Source organism: Camellia sinensis, chromosome 12, assembly GCF_055761805.1.
Source record: "Camellia sinensis isolate YWXY chromosome 12, ASM5576180v1, whole genome shotgun sequence".
In the NCBI taxonomy this organism is placed as follows: domain Eukaryota; kingdom Viridiplantae; phylum Streptophyta; class Magnoliopsida; order Ericales; family Theaceae; genus Camellia; species Camellia sinensis.
Window position 1 is genome coordinate 134991168 of NC_138972.1, and position 19601 is coordinate 135010768.

The window sequence follows — 19601 nt, forward strand, 5'->3', positions numbered from 1 at the left end:
ATTACATTATCACCTTCTAACCCAAAACAAAGACAAAAGAAAAAAAATATTTATTTAAATGAGAACGGTTTTAGTAAAACCAAAATAAATTTCTGAATTACACCTTCTAACCCAAAACAAAGACAAAAGAAAAAAAAAATTTACATGAAAACGGCTTTAGTAAAGCCAAAAAATAATTTATGAATTACATTATCACCTTCTAACCCAAAACAAAAAACAAAAAAAATTTACATGAAAACGGCTTTAGTAAAGCAAATTTTTTTTTTCTTCTGAATTATGCCTTCTAACCCAAAATAAAGACAAAAGAAAAAAAAAAAAAATTAACATGAGAACGACTTTAGTAAAGCCAAAAAAAAAATTGTGAATTACATTATCACCAAAACAATGATAATAGAAAAAAATAAAATAAAATTTTAATGAACAGTAAAAGCGTGGTTGCAATCCACGCTTATTGTAGTGAATAGTGAAAGCGTGATTTACAATCACGGTTTCTTAAGAAAATAAATATGCACAGTTAAAGCTTAGTTTAGAATCACGTTTTCTTCAGAAAATAAAATTTAAACAATATGCACAGTGAAAGCGTGGTTTGGAATCACGTTTTCTTCAGAAAATAAATTTATCTTAAAAGCGTGGTTTGTAACCACGCTTTCTTAATTAAAAGCGTGGTTTGTAATAGCGCTTTCACTATTTGACAAATTTTCTGCTCCAAACAGTGAAAGCGTGATTTGTAATAGCGTTTTAGCCTAATTTGAGAATTTCATCTAAACTAGGCCTAATTTAAAAATTAAGACAGTAATTTGACTTAATATGGGAAAAGCCCCAATTTATCTACTCGCCCATTACAGATTTGATGCTGATGGTTCTTTTCTGAAAATCCACAATTTATTTTATGAATATGGTTTTTTTTTTTTCTAATTGACAAAAAAAAAAGAAAAAAAAAGAAGTGAGGGTATCATAACTTTCACAAACCCTAGCTAAGGATAACTGGTTGGCTCCTAAATTTAACTAATAAGAGAGACTCTCAGTGAACTACATTCTCATGTTTATTTAGACGGACAGAATAGGAGAGAATTGTAATTTATTCGACTTTTTATTTTTAGATACATATTGACTATTTGATTGAAAATAGTGCGTATTTCATATTTATTTAATTATAAAATTAAATATCAATAAATGACTATTATATTAAATTCTATGTTTGTTTGGTATATTATGAAAAATAATGAATACTTTGTATTTTATCTTCTTAAATTATTTATTAAATAATAGTAATATAAATATGACATATAAACCTTATTTTATTTTTTAACTAAAACATTTTAAAAAATAAATAAATATAATATCAATAAAAATTACCCATTGTCCAAGAACACTGTATCCCACCATCTTCATGTTTAATTCATAATACTAATAGTGAAGGTGATAATAATCCCATCAAATTAGTGTGGTATTCACTATCCAATTAGATTAGTAGGATAAATTATCCTCTTGTCCGTTATTTGATTTGCATTGAATTAGTAGGTAAAAAAGTTTTTTTATTTTATTTCGTAACTCAGAATGTATGATCTTACCCTTATCCTATTATTAATAATCTTACAAATTTATTAGATTAATTATCCATTAAATTAATAATTCTGAAATAAAATTTCAAAACAAACATAAGATTATTAGGCCAACAAATTAATAATCTCAATACTATACTCTAATTTTGTGGATCAAACATGCCTTCATGCATTGATATATGAAATGAATTTCTCTTAGTTGTGGATCATAAGCTCGTTGACTTTGCATGTCAAAGTTAATTGTTTAATCCTATATCTGCTATTTGATGCAAATATATATATATATATATATATTATTTACCTATTTAGTAAGAGCATTATTCGTATAAGTTTTTTTTTTTTTTTTTTTTTAGGATAAAATTATCAGTGGGAGTTTGAATACAGAACTTTCCATTTTATGATGTGTCCCGAACTTTACTCTAAGGGCTGAGCTTCCCTTCAGTTTGATTGATTACATTGAAGGTATTGTTGGGTTTATGAGGACTCATTACGGATTTTGTTTTGATAATTTGAATCATTTAATGTATTATATGTATGTAAAAAATCATGTTAATCGGATATCGATAGGTATCTCATCGGATCTTATTTCTGTCAATTATTTATTTTTTCATCGTTTATTTTTTATATAAAATTGATTTGATCACGTAATTATCGATATCTGATTAACGTGATTTTTTACAAACATATAGTATTCGACGAGTTCTACATATTGAACAATTCAGATTATTAAAATGGAACCCGTAGTGAACCTCCACGGGCCCAACAGTACCCTCCAGTCCGTACGGACTAGATGGAAGTCAGCCCCTTACTCTAATACTGTGTTTCGTTGAGAGATTTAGAAAAAGATTTGAAAAATAAAAAGGAAAATATGTGTGTAATTAGGTAAAATATTTAATTCACATTTCACTTTTTTTTTTTTATTTCTCTTTCCAATTTTTTTTTTAAAATTTTCTAATCAACCACAGCGTAAAAATTTGCAATTACTCGTGAGTCATAAGTGGGTGGGTTTGTGAGTCAAATACAAATCTCTAGACTTATGATTAAGGATTGGCACTAGTTAAAATGTTTGCCATGCCTTGAGTTTATCTAGTGGGTGTTTTCTAATGGATGAAAAACTTCAAACTTAAACCCTGCCCAAGAGAGTTTATCCAAGGGAAAATTACCATGTAGTCCTATGTAGGGGATCTATTTCCCTTCTAATCCCAATTTATTTTTAATAGATGAATAGGTCCACAGTTTTTTAAGTTTTATACCCAGAGGTCCTGTTTTTTATTTTCGTATTTTTAAATGACTGTATTACCCTTTGTTTTGAGATCTATATGTACGTGAAAAATCAAATTTTTGCTCCGTTTAAAAAAAGGAAATCAAATCTTCGTCTGCGCGATCTCGATTTCTCTTCGTTGTGGCGATCTCATTGTGCTGTGTGGTCGATCTCATTGTGCTGTGAGGTGGATCTGGTTGTGCGATTTGAATCTCTGTGTACAGGCGATATCTGCGTACGTTGTCTCTCTCTCTCTCTCTCTTTCTCTCTCTCTGGTGATAGATATATGTATGTGTATGTATGTATCTGTCGATACATAGATATACATATATATATATATATATATATATATGTTTGTGTGCGTATGTGGTTTGTATTTGTCGATATATATGTATGTATATATAGATAAGCAAATTTGCGTGATATGTGGTTTATGTTTGGTGAATTTTGTTTGTTTGATTTTGATTTTGTTGATTTTGTTTGTCGTATAGTGTAATGTGTTTTGAAGTTGTATTTTGGAATTGTGAATTCTGGTGCTTTGATATTGATATGTTGTAAGTGTATAATTTTGCAATTTGGAATTGTAAATTGTGCACTGTTGGTATTGATATGTTGTAACTGTATACTTTTGCAGTTTGGAATCTGTGAACAATTGTTTGTTGGTTTGTGATTTTGTAGTATGGAGCGGTGTTTCATGTTAATGTACAAATGCAGTAATTGTTGTGCTGCTATTAAGATTAGTGAGGGATGTAGTTATGATGAAGTTGTTGAGAAAATATGTGCGAAGTTCAAGGAGTTGAGTGTTGGTAACTTTTGTTTGTTTTTCTCTGTTCCTGGATATTCTAATTGTGTTGTTGAATGTGATGATGATTTGGGGAATATGCTGTCAATGGTAGGTGGTAGTGGTTGTCATGTTGTTGATGTTATTATGGGGGATAAGAGAGTTGTGGAGGTTGATGATGGTAATTCTTGTAGGATTGATTCTGTAAGTTGTGAGAGTTCTTTTGTGAATGATTGTGATAATGTTGGTGGTTTGTTGCGTAGTTTTTATCCAGAACCAGAGAGAGTTTTGTTGTCTGCTAGTTGGAAGGGGATTATACATAGTGTTGGTCAAGAATTTGAAGGTGGAGTGTCGGGGTTCCACATTGCATTGGCTAAGTATGCAGTTGAGTGTGGTTTTGCAGTGAATTATTTGAAGAACGATGCAACAAGAGTAACCGCTGAATGTATGATGAAGTTGTCTACGGGTTGTAAATGGTTTGTGCATGGAAGGGTGTTTATGGGTTCTGGTGTTTTTTTTATAATGAAGTTGGATAATGTGCATATTTGTGGGGTTGTTGCTCGTAGATCTTGTAGCAAAATGGTTGGTTCTAGACTTGTGTCTGATATTGTGCAAAATGATATTAGTGATAATCCGTTGACTCGCCCTATTGAAGTTAAAAAAAAGTTGAAGAAGCAATATGGTATAGATGTTTCTTATCGGGTTGCATGGTTAGGAGTTGATAAGGCAAGAGGTGGGTTGTTTGGTGATTTTGCAACTTCTTTTGACTAGCTTCGATGGTACCTTGAGACAGCTTTGAGAACGAATCCGGGAAGTGTGTTTGAATTAGATGTGGATGAAAGTAGTGGGTGTTTTCAGAGGTTGTTTGTGGCATTTCATGGATGTTTGTATGGCTTTCAATTTTGTCGTCCGTTGTTGTTTGTTGATGGTACATTTTTTAAGGGGCGTTACAAGAGGCATTTGCTTGCAGCAACATCAAAGAATGGTAATCAAGGTATGTATTTATTTGCAGTTAGTATTGGTTTAGTTTGTCAGTGTGTTATTGTATTGTGAGTCTGCTAATTTTTGCAGTTTCATGTGGTTTTGTTTGTAGGTTTGTTTCCTTTGGCTTTTGCGATTGTTGACGCTGAAAATCAAGATAATTGGATGTGGTTCTTAAGTCAGTTGTTGAAGGCTGTTGGTTCAGGCCGGAGATTGACTTTTGTGTCGGACCGTCAACATGGATTGCTAGACGCTCTTTCGGTGGTTTTCCCCAATGCACATCATGCTTATTGCTTGAATCATTTGAAGAGAAATTTGATTGACAAATTGGTGGGACTTCGTACTAACTATAAGTTGTGTTTGATAAAAATATTAGTTAAATGTGCTTATGCGCCAACAGTTGCTTCTTTCCAACATTAAATGGAGAAATTGAGGCGTATTGCTGGGAATGGTAAAGTTGATAGTATGTTGGATGGTTTGCAAAATGATAAGTGGGCCAATGCATTTTTTAGAGGGAAACGATATGGTGAGATGTCATCTAATGCTGCCGAGTCTTACAATAATTGGATTGGTGGGGCCCGTGAGTTGGCTATTACTTGTATGATTGATATGATTAGGGTTCAAATCGTGACTCAATTGTCGGATAGAAGAGCTGAATCTAGAAGATGGACTACGAAATTGTGTCCAGTTATGGAAAAGAAGTTGGTGGACTCTTTGGAGCTAGCTAAGTCTTGGGATGTGATTGTTGCTAGTGATACTGTGCTTGAGGTTCATTCTTCTATTTCTTTTTATGTTGATATTGGTAGACAGACTTGTTCTTGCCATGAATGGCAATTGAATGGTTTTCCTTGTTGTCATGCTGTGCATGCTTTGCGTAGTAGTGGTAGAGATGTGTATGGTTTCATTGATCCTTTTTTTCATGTAGATTGTTTTAGAGAGTCATACAAGGAATCTGTTTATCCAGTGTCTTCAAGTGAGAGATTTGACCTTGATGGTGCCAGTAGTTCGGTTATCAAACCTCCTATAACGAAGAAGCAGCCTGGGCGGAACAAGAAGAAGAGGATACCTTCTAGGGGTGAGAATGTGAAGCAAATCAAGTGTGGGAGGTGCTTGAAATATGGGAATCACAATAAGAAGACGTGCAAGGCTGCTATTTGAGGCGACAATCTATTCTTTTGGATTTGTATTTGAATTTGAGGAATTATGATAATAAAAAATGTGATACTTGGTATTATGGAAGTAATGAATAAAGTTGGTTGAATTGAATTTTGTTTGTTGATGTGTTCTTTACTTATTGAAGTTGTTTTGTAACAGTCTGGTTTTGTTTTTTATTTTTATGGAATGCAGAGAAGGTTGTTGAAAATTTCTTATTGAAACAGTATAATATGGAAATGCAGTTCATATTTCATAGCGAGAAAACTGTATAATTTTGCAGTTTTAAGAATTATTATAAACAACCTGATGAAACCGCATAATTTTGCAGTTTTTAAAATTATTAGAAACAAGCTGATGAAACTGCAAAATTTTGCAGTTTGAAGAATTATTAGAAACAACCTTTACTGTATGAAAATATATGCAACCACAAACAAGTAGACAAACAATCAGAAGAAGAACCACAATAATAATAACAAGAAGAAGAGCAACAACAACATCAATCATTTTCACCATAACCATAATAACCAGAAAAAGATCATTCCCAAAAGTATATAAAGTACTTGTCACATGTTAAAAAAGAAAAATAAAAAAAAAAAGGTACAAAGATATGTTCCCTTGAATATTTGTATTGTCAAGAAGTTTGTTTATTGTTTCTATGGTTTGGTATGTTTTGTTAACATTTGGTAGTGCTCGAGTTTCCAGGATCGGTTCTCATCATTGAGGAATTGATTGATGATTTGTGCTCGAAATTTGACCCACTTAGTTGGATGAAGTTTTTTCTGCACAGGTTGCCAGTTGAGATATTGGTTGATAACATTGCAGACGGCGATTGCACAATCATTCCTGCAGTGTTTGAGATGAAGTTAATTAGTTAGGTGAAACTGCAAAATTTAGCATATTGGAATATTAGTTTATGGATTTTGTATCTTACGAGTGTGGGGTTTGTTGTGGGCATTCCTCAATTGATGCAATTTCTGTCTCGCACTCTTGAGATGATAACATGTTTCCCTGTTTGCTGAGTAATGCTTTATTCCATCTCAGTTGATGTTGTTGCTACAAAATAGTTAGTGGGTGTTTTTGTTAGTTATAGTGATGAGTTGAGATGTTTGTAAAGGAATGGAACTAAGTATGAAATTTTATTTTAACTTACAATTTGCTTTGCAATTTCAAAGTGCTTGTTGTGGCAATCTTTTGCTGGTCTCAAAGAGTCATAGTGTCTCCATATTCCATCAGCATTGTCAAAGGCCACAATTGTCCAATGGTTGTCGTGGTTGATTGGGAAATGGATATATCTGTTTTTCATTGCTTCTGGAAAATGGCTGTCCATCAGTTTTTCTCTCAGTGCTTGATCTTGGTTTTGTAGTGGAGTCTGTAAGTTATATATATGTTTGAAATATGTTATAAAACTATGTAGTAATACATGTTGAGAAAGTAGAAAATTTTGCAGTTGCAAGGTATGTTAAGTTTTGCTTACATTGATGAGTGTTGAGAAAACATAAGATCTTCCTGCATATGGATTGCTTGCAAAGACTAGATCGTTTTTCTCAAATTCTTCAATGGTTGGTTGGAGTGCCATTTGCTTTTTTGAGAAGGCATCAATGACCTGAAACATGTTATATATGAGAATGTGTTAGGTTTGTGGAATAGGTTATTGAATATGTACAGAAACTGTAAAATTGTGCAGTTGGAGACCTACATTCCCATATAAGGGTTCCCTGTTGGTCAATCTGCATATATCTGAAAAGTATACGCAGTTTTCATCTTCGCTGCCAGACCAGACACAAGCACTTGATTGTGTGTTGTTGATGAGTTGAATTTGGTCTTGGTCTTTTTTGGATAGGGTATGCCAAACCTTGTTTGTTTTGCGGCATGAAATGGCGAGTGGCTTGTTTGGGATTGATTCTTCCTGGAAATCATCATCACTTTCCAATACTTGAAGTTTTGTCTTCTTTTGATTGGCATGCTCTTTTGGGTTTGTTTCAGCAGCAACGGCTTTCTCTTGGCCAATATGTTCTTGCATCTTTTCTTTCTGCTGTTGTTTTGCTTCATGAGCACCCTCTTTTTTGTTGTCATTCTTCTTCTCTTTTTCTTCATCAGTACCCTGTGTTGGTTTGGGTACATCAACAGCAGTTTGTGTCTTGTTTCTTGCATTTTCTTTGGGTTTGGTCATTGGTTGGTATTCAAAATCTGGGTCATGTGCTTGTTTTCTTGATTTTTGTTTGATTCTCTTGACCATGGATCTTTGTTGGGGACTGCCAGTTTTTTTGGTGGACATTTCCTTCAATTGATCTTCTTTTTTACGCAATTCAGCCATGAATTTTTGTTCTATTTCTTGCATTTGTGCTCTCATGGCTGATATGATCTTGTCCTTGTCGTCCTCTTTGGTTGGTGTTTGTGGTTGGTCATGACCTATAAAAATGTTGGATTGTGTTTTGGTTAGTTTAATGAAATTTTGCAGTATGCTTTAGTATTAGACAATAGTTTACCTTGTGTATAAAATATGTCAGATTTGTCTTGCAGTTCTTCTTGTTGGTTTGTCAGTTCTTGTTCATTGACTTCTTCTTGTTGGTTTGTTTGTTCTTCTTCTTCTTCTTCTTTAGTTTCAGTTTCTTCTTCTTCTTCAGTTTCTTCTTCATCAGTTTTTTCTTCATCAGTCACTTGATTTTTTTTCATCATCACTCTTTTCTTCTTGTTCATCACTTTCTGGTTCTTCTTGTGGTTTTTGCTTTCTTTTCTTTTTTTTGTTGTTGTTCTTCTTGTTCTGATTGTGATTCTGATTCTGAATGATGTTCTTCTTCGAGAAAGTCATCCTCATCATTGTCTAGAAGTGTTCTTTTTTTTGTTGCTTTTGTTTTCTTTTTTTGCTTATTGTCCTTTTTGTGGTCTTGTTTTTTTGCTGAAGAGTCTGTTGATGTGCTTTGATTGATATGCAATAATTGTATTTCTTGTTCAGTTGGGGTTAAAGCACTTTGGTTAACCTGCATTGGAACAATGTGGCATATATCAGTAATACTGTAAATTTGGTCAGTTTCATAAGATGAGTTGTACTGTGAGTAATGTGGGTTAAGTGTCGAAATATGTTTTTTGAAACTGAAAAATGTTACAGTTTCATAACATGAGTGATGTTAAAGAAGTGTGTGCTTTGAAACTGTAAATTTTCACAGTTTCATAATATGATTTGTACTACAATGAATATTGAAAGGAGTGTTGAATAGATTTGTGCTATGATAGTATAGAAGAGTTTGAATACCTTGTCAAAGTGAGCAAGGCTGATGTGTTTCCACTTGGAGTACATTTTGCCAAGGTTCCATTTCATAAACCTTGGGAAGCCTTCTTTGTTGGATGGTCGGAGGAGTTTACTGTGCTCACAGTACCAGTTCTGTAAAAAAAAAAAAAAGTTGAAATATGTTAGATAGTTAGAAATAGGTGGATGTCTGATATTTTTGTGGGAAGTAGTTAAGTAATGTGTTTACCAAGAGTAACATGACGCATCCAGTGACATGCCTTGGGTTGTTGTTTGCATTTGCCATTGAATTCATCAGTGTGTCTTTTATTGCCTCAACCCAATTGTACTTTTTGATGTTATTGAGATTGTCAACATAGTTAAGGAAACTCCAACTGAGTGTATGGCCTGTTGTGGGCATGAGAAGTTTCAAGCACAAGTAAAGGGTGACTACCCTTGCAAGATCTTGACGATCATTGGTTGATTTTCCTTTTTTTGTTTGTTGAAACATTTTGGTCAAAGACTTGCCATCCAATCTCTTGACTGATTTGCATCTTCGTTTGTAAAATGGAAGCTCAAAATCTATAGCGATCCCGGGTTTACCCTTGTTATACCGTGATCTGGACATGTGTCCGTGGATGTTGGTAGTTGTTTATTATCTTGTTTGCATCCTTTTTACTTCGTATTTGAGTTATAGGATGTGATGGGCGGATTTGTTACAGGTTGGTTGAGTTTAGAAACCAAAACTAGTTGCCCAGATTTTTGGCCTGTACGCTCGAGCGGGGATTTTGGCGCTCGAGCGGAGATTACACCCTTTCAGTATTTTCCTGTGCAGCGTTGTACGCTCGAGCGTAGGGTTGGGAGCTCGAGCGGGGGTCTGGCTCTGCAAAAGTGCTGAGCGAGTGCATTCTGCGCTCGAGCGGGAGGTTGGCCGCTCGAGCGGAAGTCTGTGAGTGGCCGCTCGAGCGGGGTGTTTTACGCTCGAGCGGAGACCTGGGTTAAAGTCCCGAATTTGTGACTCTTTAAATCACTTTTTCACTTTCTCTTCTCTCTCTTACTTTTCCAAAATCACCATTGTTGAGCCTCTCACTCTAGACTCTACCTTCTCTCTAGGTTTTGATCTAGTAGGAGTGATTTACTCACCTTTGGCCTTTACAAAAAAGTTGTTGATCGTCGAGGGCTTCATTTTAATCTGAAAATCTCGGGTTTTGGAGCACGTTGGGTTTTGTCGTCTTCTCCTTTGGGACTCCGAATTTGAGGTAGGGATAACCTACTCCTCTCTATGGGTTTTGTCTTTAAATTTTGGTATTTTGAGATGTTGGGCTTGGTTTGGTAATCTTGTAAAGGTTTGGGGCTTTTGTGTAATTTTACAAAGGTTGGGGTTTTATTCATAATAAACCTAGATGCATGTTTGGCATAGAAAAATGGAATGATTGTTGAATCATTGATGAAAATGGGACCTAAGGGTTAAAATGGTAATTATGGAAAATGGCCTAATTACATTATTTAATTAATTGGGATAATTAATTGGTGAGAAATGAGGAAATGAAATGTTGATTGAATATCCATTTGTGCATTTATTTTCTGTTTTAGAAATAACTGCTTTGGGCTATCGGTGGAGGATAGTCGAGATTGTTGTAGACAATGCATGATGATTAGGTAAACGGAAACTAATCAATGGAATGTGTCATGGAACTTGACGGTTGATAGAATACATTAATTGTGTGTATTGTGTGATTGTATATAGAACCAATGTGTTTATATACGTTATGTGTAGAGGAGGAGATAGGGGATGTACTCCGCGGTTTAGGGGAAGATAGGGGATGTACCTCTAAACCGGATAGGTATTGGGAGGAGATAGGGGATGAACTCCGTAGACAGAGCTCATATGCTTGTCTAGAGAAGTGAAGATAGAGCTCATATGCTTATCTTTGTGAAGTGTGGATACAGCTTGTATGCTTATCTGTGGATATTGTTGATATACATATCTGTTGTGAAGTGTGGATACAGCTTGTATGCTTATCTGTGGATATTGTTGATATACATATCTGTTGTAGAGTGTGGATACAGCTTGTATGCTTATCTGTGGATATTGTTGATATACATATCTGTTGAGAATGTGGATATAGCTTTTATGCTTATCTGAATGTGAGATATAGTTTTTATACATATCTGTGGAAATGATGATAGAGCTAGCATGCTTATCTGTTGAAAAAGGGAAAATGAAAAGTAATTGGGACTTGTAAGTCGTTGACATAAATATGTAATTTATGTGATTGTATCAGTGTTGACCAACTATCAATTGCTAATGTTTTAGTCATTGTCCATGGTTGGTTTAGTGTATTTCTACTGGGCTGTGGCTCACCCTATATGGGAATATCATTTTCAGGTACAGGAAGCATGCCACCTCCAAGGACATAGCTTGGGAGGCTAGAGGCGGACATAGTGTAGTTGTTTTACTTTTGATGTATTACATGTAACTTCAAGCCAAGGGCTTAATGTGTAAACGAGTTAGTACTCTTTTGTTGAAACCAAGTGTTAACTTGGAAAGCTGTAAGCCCGTAGGGCATTTTGTTTTGATGTTAACATGTAATACTTATGTAATGAAACTCAATGAAATAAAGGAATGTGGTTAGTTCATATGTAAATGCTTGTCTTATCTGATGGGTTTAATGTTATTTTTTTTTGAGGGCGTTACAAAATCCTTTGGTCTTGCATAGGATTTGGTGGTGATGCTGTCTTCTCCACAGTCGATACAAAAAATGAGCTTGACATCACTGCTTCTGAGTTTCATTTCCTTTTTGCCAAGTACAAATGATCTTTTTCTTTTGCTGTAGAGTGTTGTCATTGTAGCATCTGCACCAAGAGGCCTTCAGTTGTGTTGAGGAGAGAGCATTTATAAAGGGCCAAAAAGGGATTTTTTGCAGCTCTATCTGTTGGGCTTTTGTGAATTTGACCCCCTTCAACAGTTTGATTACCGTTCCGATGTTGGAACGATAATTAAATTGTTGGACTCTCTTTGCAGGGACTGCTGCTTTTTTTCCTTTTGATGCCTTGGTTTTTGTGTTGGGAGTTGATTGGCTTTCTTGGAGCTTTCTTTTTTTGGTTGAAGGAGCTTCTTGGTTTTTTGTTGGCTTTCTTTTGTTTGTTTTTGTTGTGGTTGGAGGTGTGGTTGGTGTTTGTTGGGTGGGTGGGGTCTGTGGTGTAGTTCTTGGGCTTTTTCTTGTAGGTGGTGTGGTTGTTTTGTGGGTTTTTTGGTGGGGTCTGTTGGGTTTGGTTGTTTTTGGGTGTGGTGGTTTGGTTTTTTGTGGATGGGGAGATGGTGGTGGCATTTTAGTGGATACAGGAGATGGACTTTCCAAAGGGGAGATGGTTAAATCCCTGATTGGATTTGTGGGCATACGGGTTTGTTTCTTCCAATATTTTCCAACAACTATTTCTGAAAAAATGAAAGTGACAGCAGGGTATGAGTAATATAGTGACAAAACTGTATAATTTTGAATTTTTATATGCAGTTTAATATGAAGTTATATGTATTTTGTTGGTAACAGTTACGAAACTGTATAATTTGACAGTTTGATTTGCACTTTATAATAAGTTAGCTATTTGTTTTGAGTAGTGGTTAAACTGTGTAATTTTGCAGTTTCATTTGCAGTTTGAATAAATTTAGATATGTTTCTTGTATAGTGATGAAATGAAACATTATGATGTTGCAGTTTTTATAAGGAAACAGTATGAACAATAGGAACAGCCCATTGTATTTTGTAAAAAGCAACAATAACAACAAGAAGATTAAAAATTCAAAAATAAGAATAAGAGTAACCAATATTGAACAATAAGAATAAGAATAAGGTGTTGAATGTGTAAAAACATGGATTTATGTGTAAAAACAGTGTTTAGAATGTTGAAAAACAGGGGACTATATATAAAAGAGGGTTTATACATTTGGAAGTATGTAAAATGTGTATATACGAAATATGAAAGAATGATGTACAAATGTGAATGAAAAATAATGAACAGGTGAAGAGAGATGTTACTTTTTTTCCCCATTTTTGTGAATCGGAAGTCAGGAACTATGAAATCTCTTCAGAGTGGTGATGGTTCTTCGTGTTGTTGAGAGTCGGCGATTGGAGAATATGAACGGCTTGGTGTTGTGTTGAAGATGAACGGTTTGGTTTTGTGGTTAGGGTAGGGTTTCAGAGGGAATGGAGTCGAACGGAGGAGAGATGGAGGATTGAGAATGCGATTTTGAGCGGCGGAGATGTAACAGTGTACTGATCAGACTGAGATGATTGTGGGTGATGAAGATGAACGGTTACGTTTTCTGGTTAGGGTTAGGGTTTCAGAGGGGATGGAGTTGAACGGAAGAGAGATGGAGGATTGATGAGTCGATTTCGAGCGGCGGAGACGTGACAGTGTAGTGATCGGACTGAGATGATGGGGACGTGGGAGATGGTTGCGCGCCTGTAAATTGGATGATATATTATGGGTATTTTCGTCTTATTATTAATTTGAGGACTTAATGGAGTATTAAATTTGTTTTAGTCTAAATGGGTTATGATATGTTGGGCTTGGACCTTTGGGTCAGACGCCCTTTATCCAAATAGGTTAATGGACCACCCCTTGGGTTAACTCCAATGGGTCAACATTTGGACTTACCTTTTAAGATTTATTTGTTTAAAATATTCTTTCACTTCTTTCTTTCTCTTTTTTTTTTTTTTTTTTTCTTTTTTTTTATTATTTTTAAAGTGGACATTTGGTTAGGCAAAATGATACTATTAGAGCATCTCCAAAAGCTTTGCTATGTTCTATTTTCAACCAAAATAGCAAGCCAAAGCATAAAAAAAGACTTCCAACAACCTCATCAAATGCTTCAACAATTTGATACAAGCAACAGTTGCTAATTACCTGAGCGAGGCACTGTTGTTGTGCTATATATTTTTTTATTACTTTTTTCCTATGTGTCATTGATGATCAAACTATTTACAAATTTATATATTAATATATATTGGAAATGCTACGTAGCTCGAAAACGAGCCTCCCCGAATCGTCCGAAATTGAAATAATCAACAGCAACGACATCAATAGAAGAAAAGAGAGGAGAGGAGAGAGAGAGGAAATTGACAACAACAACATCATCTTTATCAACAACAAAGAGGGGAGAAACATAGAGAGAGAGAGAGAAGAAACATATTGTCGAATCTGAAAAAAACAACATCATACATTCATCAACACAACAACAACAACAACAACACATTCATCAACACAACCATTCATCTTCATCATCAACAACATCATCAGATCCAGAAAAAAAATAAAAAATAAAAAATAAAAAAATTCATCGTTTGTCTGAACTTTATTAGTCTCCCAACTAGACCCACCCACCGATCAAACACAAAAATCAAATCAAAAAAAAAAAAAACGGGCTGAAAAAAAAAAAATCAGAGGTGAGGCGGAGGCAAGGCGCAGGCAGATCCCCTCTCTTCCTCTCTTTCTCTTTCTCCTTCTCTCCCTCTTCCTCTCTTTCTCTTTCTTCTCTCTGCTCTCTTGTTGCAGACATAAGCAGGAGAATAAATAAATAAATAAATAAATGAATAAATAAACTGCCCAAAACGACGTCGTTTTGGGCAGTCGGGGGAATTCGAGGAAGACAAATTTGGGAAACAAAACATTTTCCAATATATATATATATATATATATATATGTATATATGAGTAAAGTTGAAAGAAATAATAATTTAAAGGGGTTGGAATGTGTATTGAAAAAATGGTTACCTAAATTAATAATGTGAAATTTTGGGTAGTTAATTTGGTGAGGATTGCTGGAGATACATTTAGTTAAGAGAAAAAAAAAATTTTAAATAAGGAGAGTGAGATGGGAAAAAGAAAAAAGAAAAAACACAAAGAGCTTGTTTGGTTTGCTTTTGAGAGAATTTTTTTTTCCAAAATTTTGTTTGGTTTGTGGCTTTTCTCAAAAAAATTCTAAAATTATTTTCTCTCTTACACATCAATCAATCACTTTTTTCTTTGATTCTCAATCATTTTTTCCCTCACATACATCTATTCAGTTACAACAAAATATGCAATCATCCCAAACTCCCAAATTTCAAAACTACTTTCAAAATATACAATAAAACAAACCAAAAAATTTTCTAAACTCTCTTTCTAAATTTTTTTTTGACAATCACTCTCTCAAAAGCAAACCAAACACACCCACTCTCAAAAGCAAACCAAACACAACCAAAGTGTTTACATAAAAGCATAGGTATTTATGGATTAAAAAAATTGTTATTTATATTAACACTTTGTTAATTTAACTTAATAGTTGATTAACAGATGAACCCATTTATTTATGTTATGTGATTGAAAATCTCAAAAGGTGCGATGCAATTTCTTAAACATGAATAGTGAATCAATATTTTTAATAAATCTCAATGATTTTATTTATAATTTACTATAATACATATCATTATCATATGCATTTAGTCTTACATATTAAGAGTTGATCACTAATTTATTAATATACTGATCAATTTTTCTAACAATATTGTAAAATAGAAGTTCAAAAATAAAAAATAATAAAAAAAACATTTCCAAAGGGAATGACTCCATTTGGTAAGTTTCATCAAATAAATGACCATCATATTTTATTTTTTATTTTTTTCAAAGAATGCACAAATGTATGATATGCAAAATCAACAGCACCACCAAAGATCCTCAACGGCTCACTACATTATTTATTGATTATTAAATTCACTTTTTGTCAACGGTCAAAAAAAATAACCGTTTAAAATTACAAAATCCTTCAATTTCGGGTTGACAACTAGCCGTTACAATCTCAAATCCAGCGAAAGAACCATCCCACCATATCTTCATTCTTCATCATCAAATCATTCAAAGATCTCAAAACCCTACTCATTTTTCTCTGAAGATTTGCTTTACCATTCTTTCTCACTAACCACCATACTCATCTCTCTCTCTCTCTCTCTCTCTCTATTCATCAATGGCAGTATCTGCAAACAGATCTCGTTCCCCAATTTCAACACGACCAAATCCAAATTCAAGAACCCCAGAAACCAATTCTAACATGGGAAGAAGTTTCAGTGCCAACCCATTTGCGAGGCCTTCGATTCTCACGAACCCTAGAGGTCTCCCTCCTGCTACTCCTGCTAACAGCCCTGCAGGTTCGTTCATCAATTTTTTTCATTTTTATCAATCACTCTGTTTGTTATCATTTTCAGAATCTGTTTTTGTAAAACACTAAAACCCTAACTCTGCTTTGCATTTTGATTTTGGGTTCTGTTTCGTTCATTATTTCAAGAATCACTCTGTTTTGAATTGCAGATTTTGCACGAAGACACTCCATAGGCAAGGAAGGTGGGGTTTCTTCTCGGAGCTGCGAAGAGAAAGAGAACGAGAAAGATCAGAATCTAAAACCAGTGAAAATCAGATCACCGGCTGTTTCGAAGGGTACCAAAAATTTCATGACACCCACGATCTCTGCGGCTTCGAAGATCAATTCGTCTCCGAGAAAGAAAGTTTTAGCGGAGAGGAACGAGCCTGTCAGGACTTCAATCTCATTCTCTTGTGGAAAGAACGCATTTGGTTCTTTGAATCTTTCTGATTTAACAGAGGATCTTGATTCAAAGTCAGAGATGGGTTTGAATCAGAACATGGTTGATGATTCAAATGAGTCAGCAATCACAAATTCGGATCACAACGAGGCGGTTCTTGAGATTTCTTCTATCCCCAAAGCTTCAAAGAAAGACTCTCAGGTACCTCTAAATTCCCAGAAAGTCTCAGAATCATTACCAGATATGAAACCTGTGGAGTCTAATTACACCAGTGCTGGTACTGGTTGTAAGAACAAACTTTCTGATTCATCGATGTCGCCTATTATAGCACCGCTTGATGCTGACCCGTCTCTTCGCCCTTATGATCCTAAAACTAACTATCTTTCGCCTAGGCCTCGATTCCTTCATTACAGACCCAATCCGCGAATCGAAAGGCTAGAAGAGAGCTTTCTGTCTGAAAGCTTTTCGGACACTGAAGTTACTGAAGTAACTACTGAGTCTGAAAGCTTGCAGAAAGAATCTGAGGATGATTCTTCATCCGAGGCTATAAATGAAGAAGTAAAGGTAGAGCCCCTTGTTTCTGAACCAAAGCCAAGCAATGCCCCAATCAGTACCCAGATCTCCAAGGAGACTGTTGAGGCAAAGATCAAACTGCGATTCTTTACAAGATCAAAGTCTGTTGCATTGCTTTTGGTCCTCTTAATTGCTTGTTTATCAGTCTCAGTTACTGATTCACCGGTATTTGATTCGCCTGTTTATAAAGATTTAAGCATGTCCAAGTTCTATGACCCATCTGAAATTGCTGAGTTTGTGAAAGCAAGTTTCGATGGCTTTGCTGGAAATTTCAAGCAGTGGTTAGCCAACTCTGTATGTTACCTCACTCAGCTAATTCGCAATTTATATGAAGTTGATAAATTGGTCCCCTTGCAATTTAGTAACCTGACTTATTCGCTAGAGGATCCCTTTGTTGATGGGTACCTTAAAGTGGACAACATCAAGGAGAGATCGGAAGGAATTCATGAGCACAATGAGTTGGAAACCGTGCCAGAGGAGGAGGTTGAAATTGAATTACTAGAAGAGAATTTAGAGAAGGGTGATCCAGATGTAGAAGATGATGACAATAGTGAAGAGGCACTAGAAGAAGGGCACGGCATTGAAGCAGCACACTCTGAACCTCATAGTTCAGACACAACTCAGAACCAAGAGCAACGTGATGCTGCTTTGCCAATAACTTCCAATCCACAAAGTAACATTGGTTTTGAGGATCAATCAGCTCTAACAGTTCATGAATTTAGACATGAAGTTGAGGCTCTTGAAGTCAACCCTGAAGTGGTTGAAACTGGGGAAATCCTAGCTGAGATTGACCTCAGTTCCGGTGCCAAAACAGTTCATGAATTTAGACCTGAAGTAGAGGTTCTTCAAGCCAACCCTGAAATGGTTGAAACTGGGGAAATCCAAGCTGATATTGACCTCAGTTCTGGTGCCAAAATTGAGCCCACTATAGTAGAGGCCAATCCTGAAAGCTCCTTGGAAATGTCTTCTTCGTTCCGCGACAGTCAGAGTTCAAAAGTAGCTGATTCTTTGCTTAATTGGTCAAAATACAAGGTTTCAGTGCATAATATGCAACCAATGTCTCTGCTTGCTCTGGCTCTAGTGGCAGCGACAACATTTATCTATTTGAGGTGCAACAGAACAGCCACTACTGCGAATGCTGCTGCAGTTCTTGTCGATCCATTGTCAACGAAGAAGAAGACAATTTCTATGCCAGAAGATTCAACCGGGACTCAAAACATAAGCCATGACAGACCATCTTCGCAAATTTGGCCACCGGATTTTGATGTAGTTGGAGAGTCATGCCCATCAGAAATGAGCAGCTTTCAAAAGAGCTCATCCTACAGCAAGAGAGGACCGAGTGGAACAAATGAAGCTCAGAACCAAGATAGAAAACAAAGGGAGGTTTCTAAAAGGGAGTCACTTGCTTCTTCATCAGAATATTCCATAGAGTCTTATGGAAGTTTCACCACATATGAGAAAATTCCCATCAAGCATGTAAGTAATTTATTCCCGACGCTATATGTTTTTTTTCACAAATTGTTGTATTCCCATAAATCCTTGCATCAATTCTTACAGTTTGATTTTATTTTTTTATTTTTGGTATTTTTGAAGGGATGTGGGGAAGAAGAAATAGTGACTCCGGTTAGGCGGTCCAGCAGGATTAAGAATCATCAAGTCACTTCTGCGTGACGACTGCACACTTCTGATGTGACCAAAGCACTATTTTAGTTTCTGACTATGTGTGTGGATTAGTGATTAATTGTAGTTTAGGCTCCTGGTTCTGAAGGTACCCTCTATTAAATCAACAGCATTCTGTTATGCTTGTATCTGTTTTAGGCTTCTTCCATTTCTTTTAATTTTAGACACATTTGATTGTTTCATTGGAGATAGCCCTTTTCTTTATCCATTGTTTTTATGACATATTTTCATTATTTTTTAGGGTGATGCTATGGTACATTTATGAGGATATGTGATTTTATATTATAACTAATATCATAAATTTAGTTATTCATGCATACCATATCATCTCATAACTTCCACATAACTAAATTATTTTAATAATTTAATTTTGAAATGGCAACTGGTGTAACCAGTTACCAAAAAGAGGGGCAAAGGAAATCAGAGGAGTCCAGGGATCCCAACATCACATATCTCATAACCAATATCACATATCTCATAATTAACACCATTTTGCTCATAACCACACCACTTTGTTCATAACCAATATCGCATATCTCATAACTATTATTGACATGAATCATAACCACATCTCATAACCAACCCTTTTGAGTCATAACCAACATCACATATCTCATAATCACTAGTCACATGTCTCATAACTAACAACCATGTTGCTCATAACTATACCCACATTATTCATAACCAATATCTCATATCTCATAATCACTAACATATGTAGTATAACCAAACACCCTTTGACACCCTTTGACACCAATTTATTCATAACGAAAATCACATATCTTATAAGTACTAATCAAATATCTCATAAC

General features: G+C 35.1%; 2 protein-coding genes across 2 annotated transcripts; both read left to right on the top strand.

The window, feature by feature from the left end:
* Positions 1 to 5005: 5005 nt before the first annotated feature.
* LOC145803890 (uncharacterized) lies at positions 5006 to 6615 on the top strand. Its single transcript, XM_082897275.1, has 3 exons — positions 5006 to 5353; positions 5396 to 5691; positions 6528 to 6615. Exons 1-3 carry the CDS (start codon positions 5006 to 5008, stop codon positions 6613 to 6615), a joined length of 732 nt encoding a protein of 243 aa, XP_082753401.1.
* A 9158-nt stretch (positions 6616 to 15773) lies between these two features.
* LOC114294699 (uncharacterized) lies at positions 15774 to 19029 on the top strand. The gene is made up of 3 exons (XM_028238837.2): positions 15774 to 16146; positions 16307 to 18585; positions 18703 to 19029. Exons 1-3 carry the CDS (start codon positions 15966 to 15968, stop codon positions 18778 to 18780), a joined length of 2538 nt encoding a protein of 845 aa, XP_028094638.2. The 5' UTR covers positions 15774 to 15965; the 3' UTR covers positions 18781 to 19029.
* The last annotated feature ends 572 nt before the right edge of the window (positions 19030 to 19601 follow it).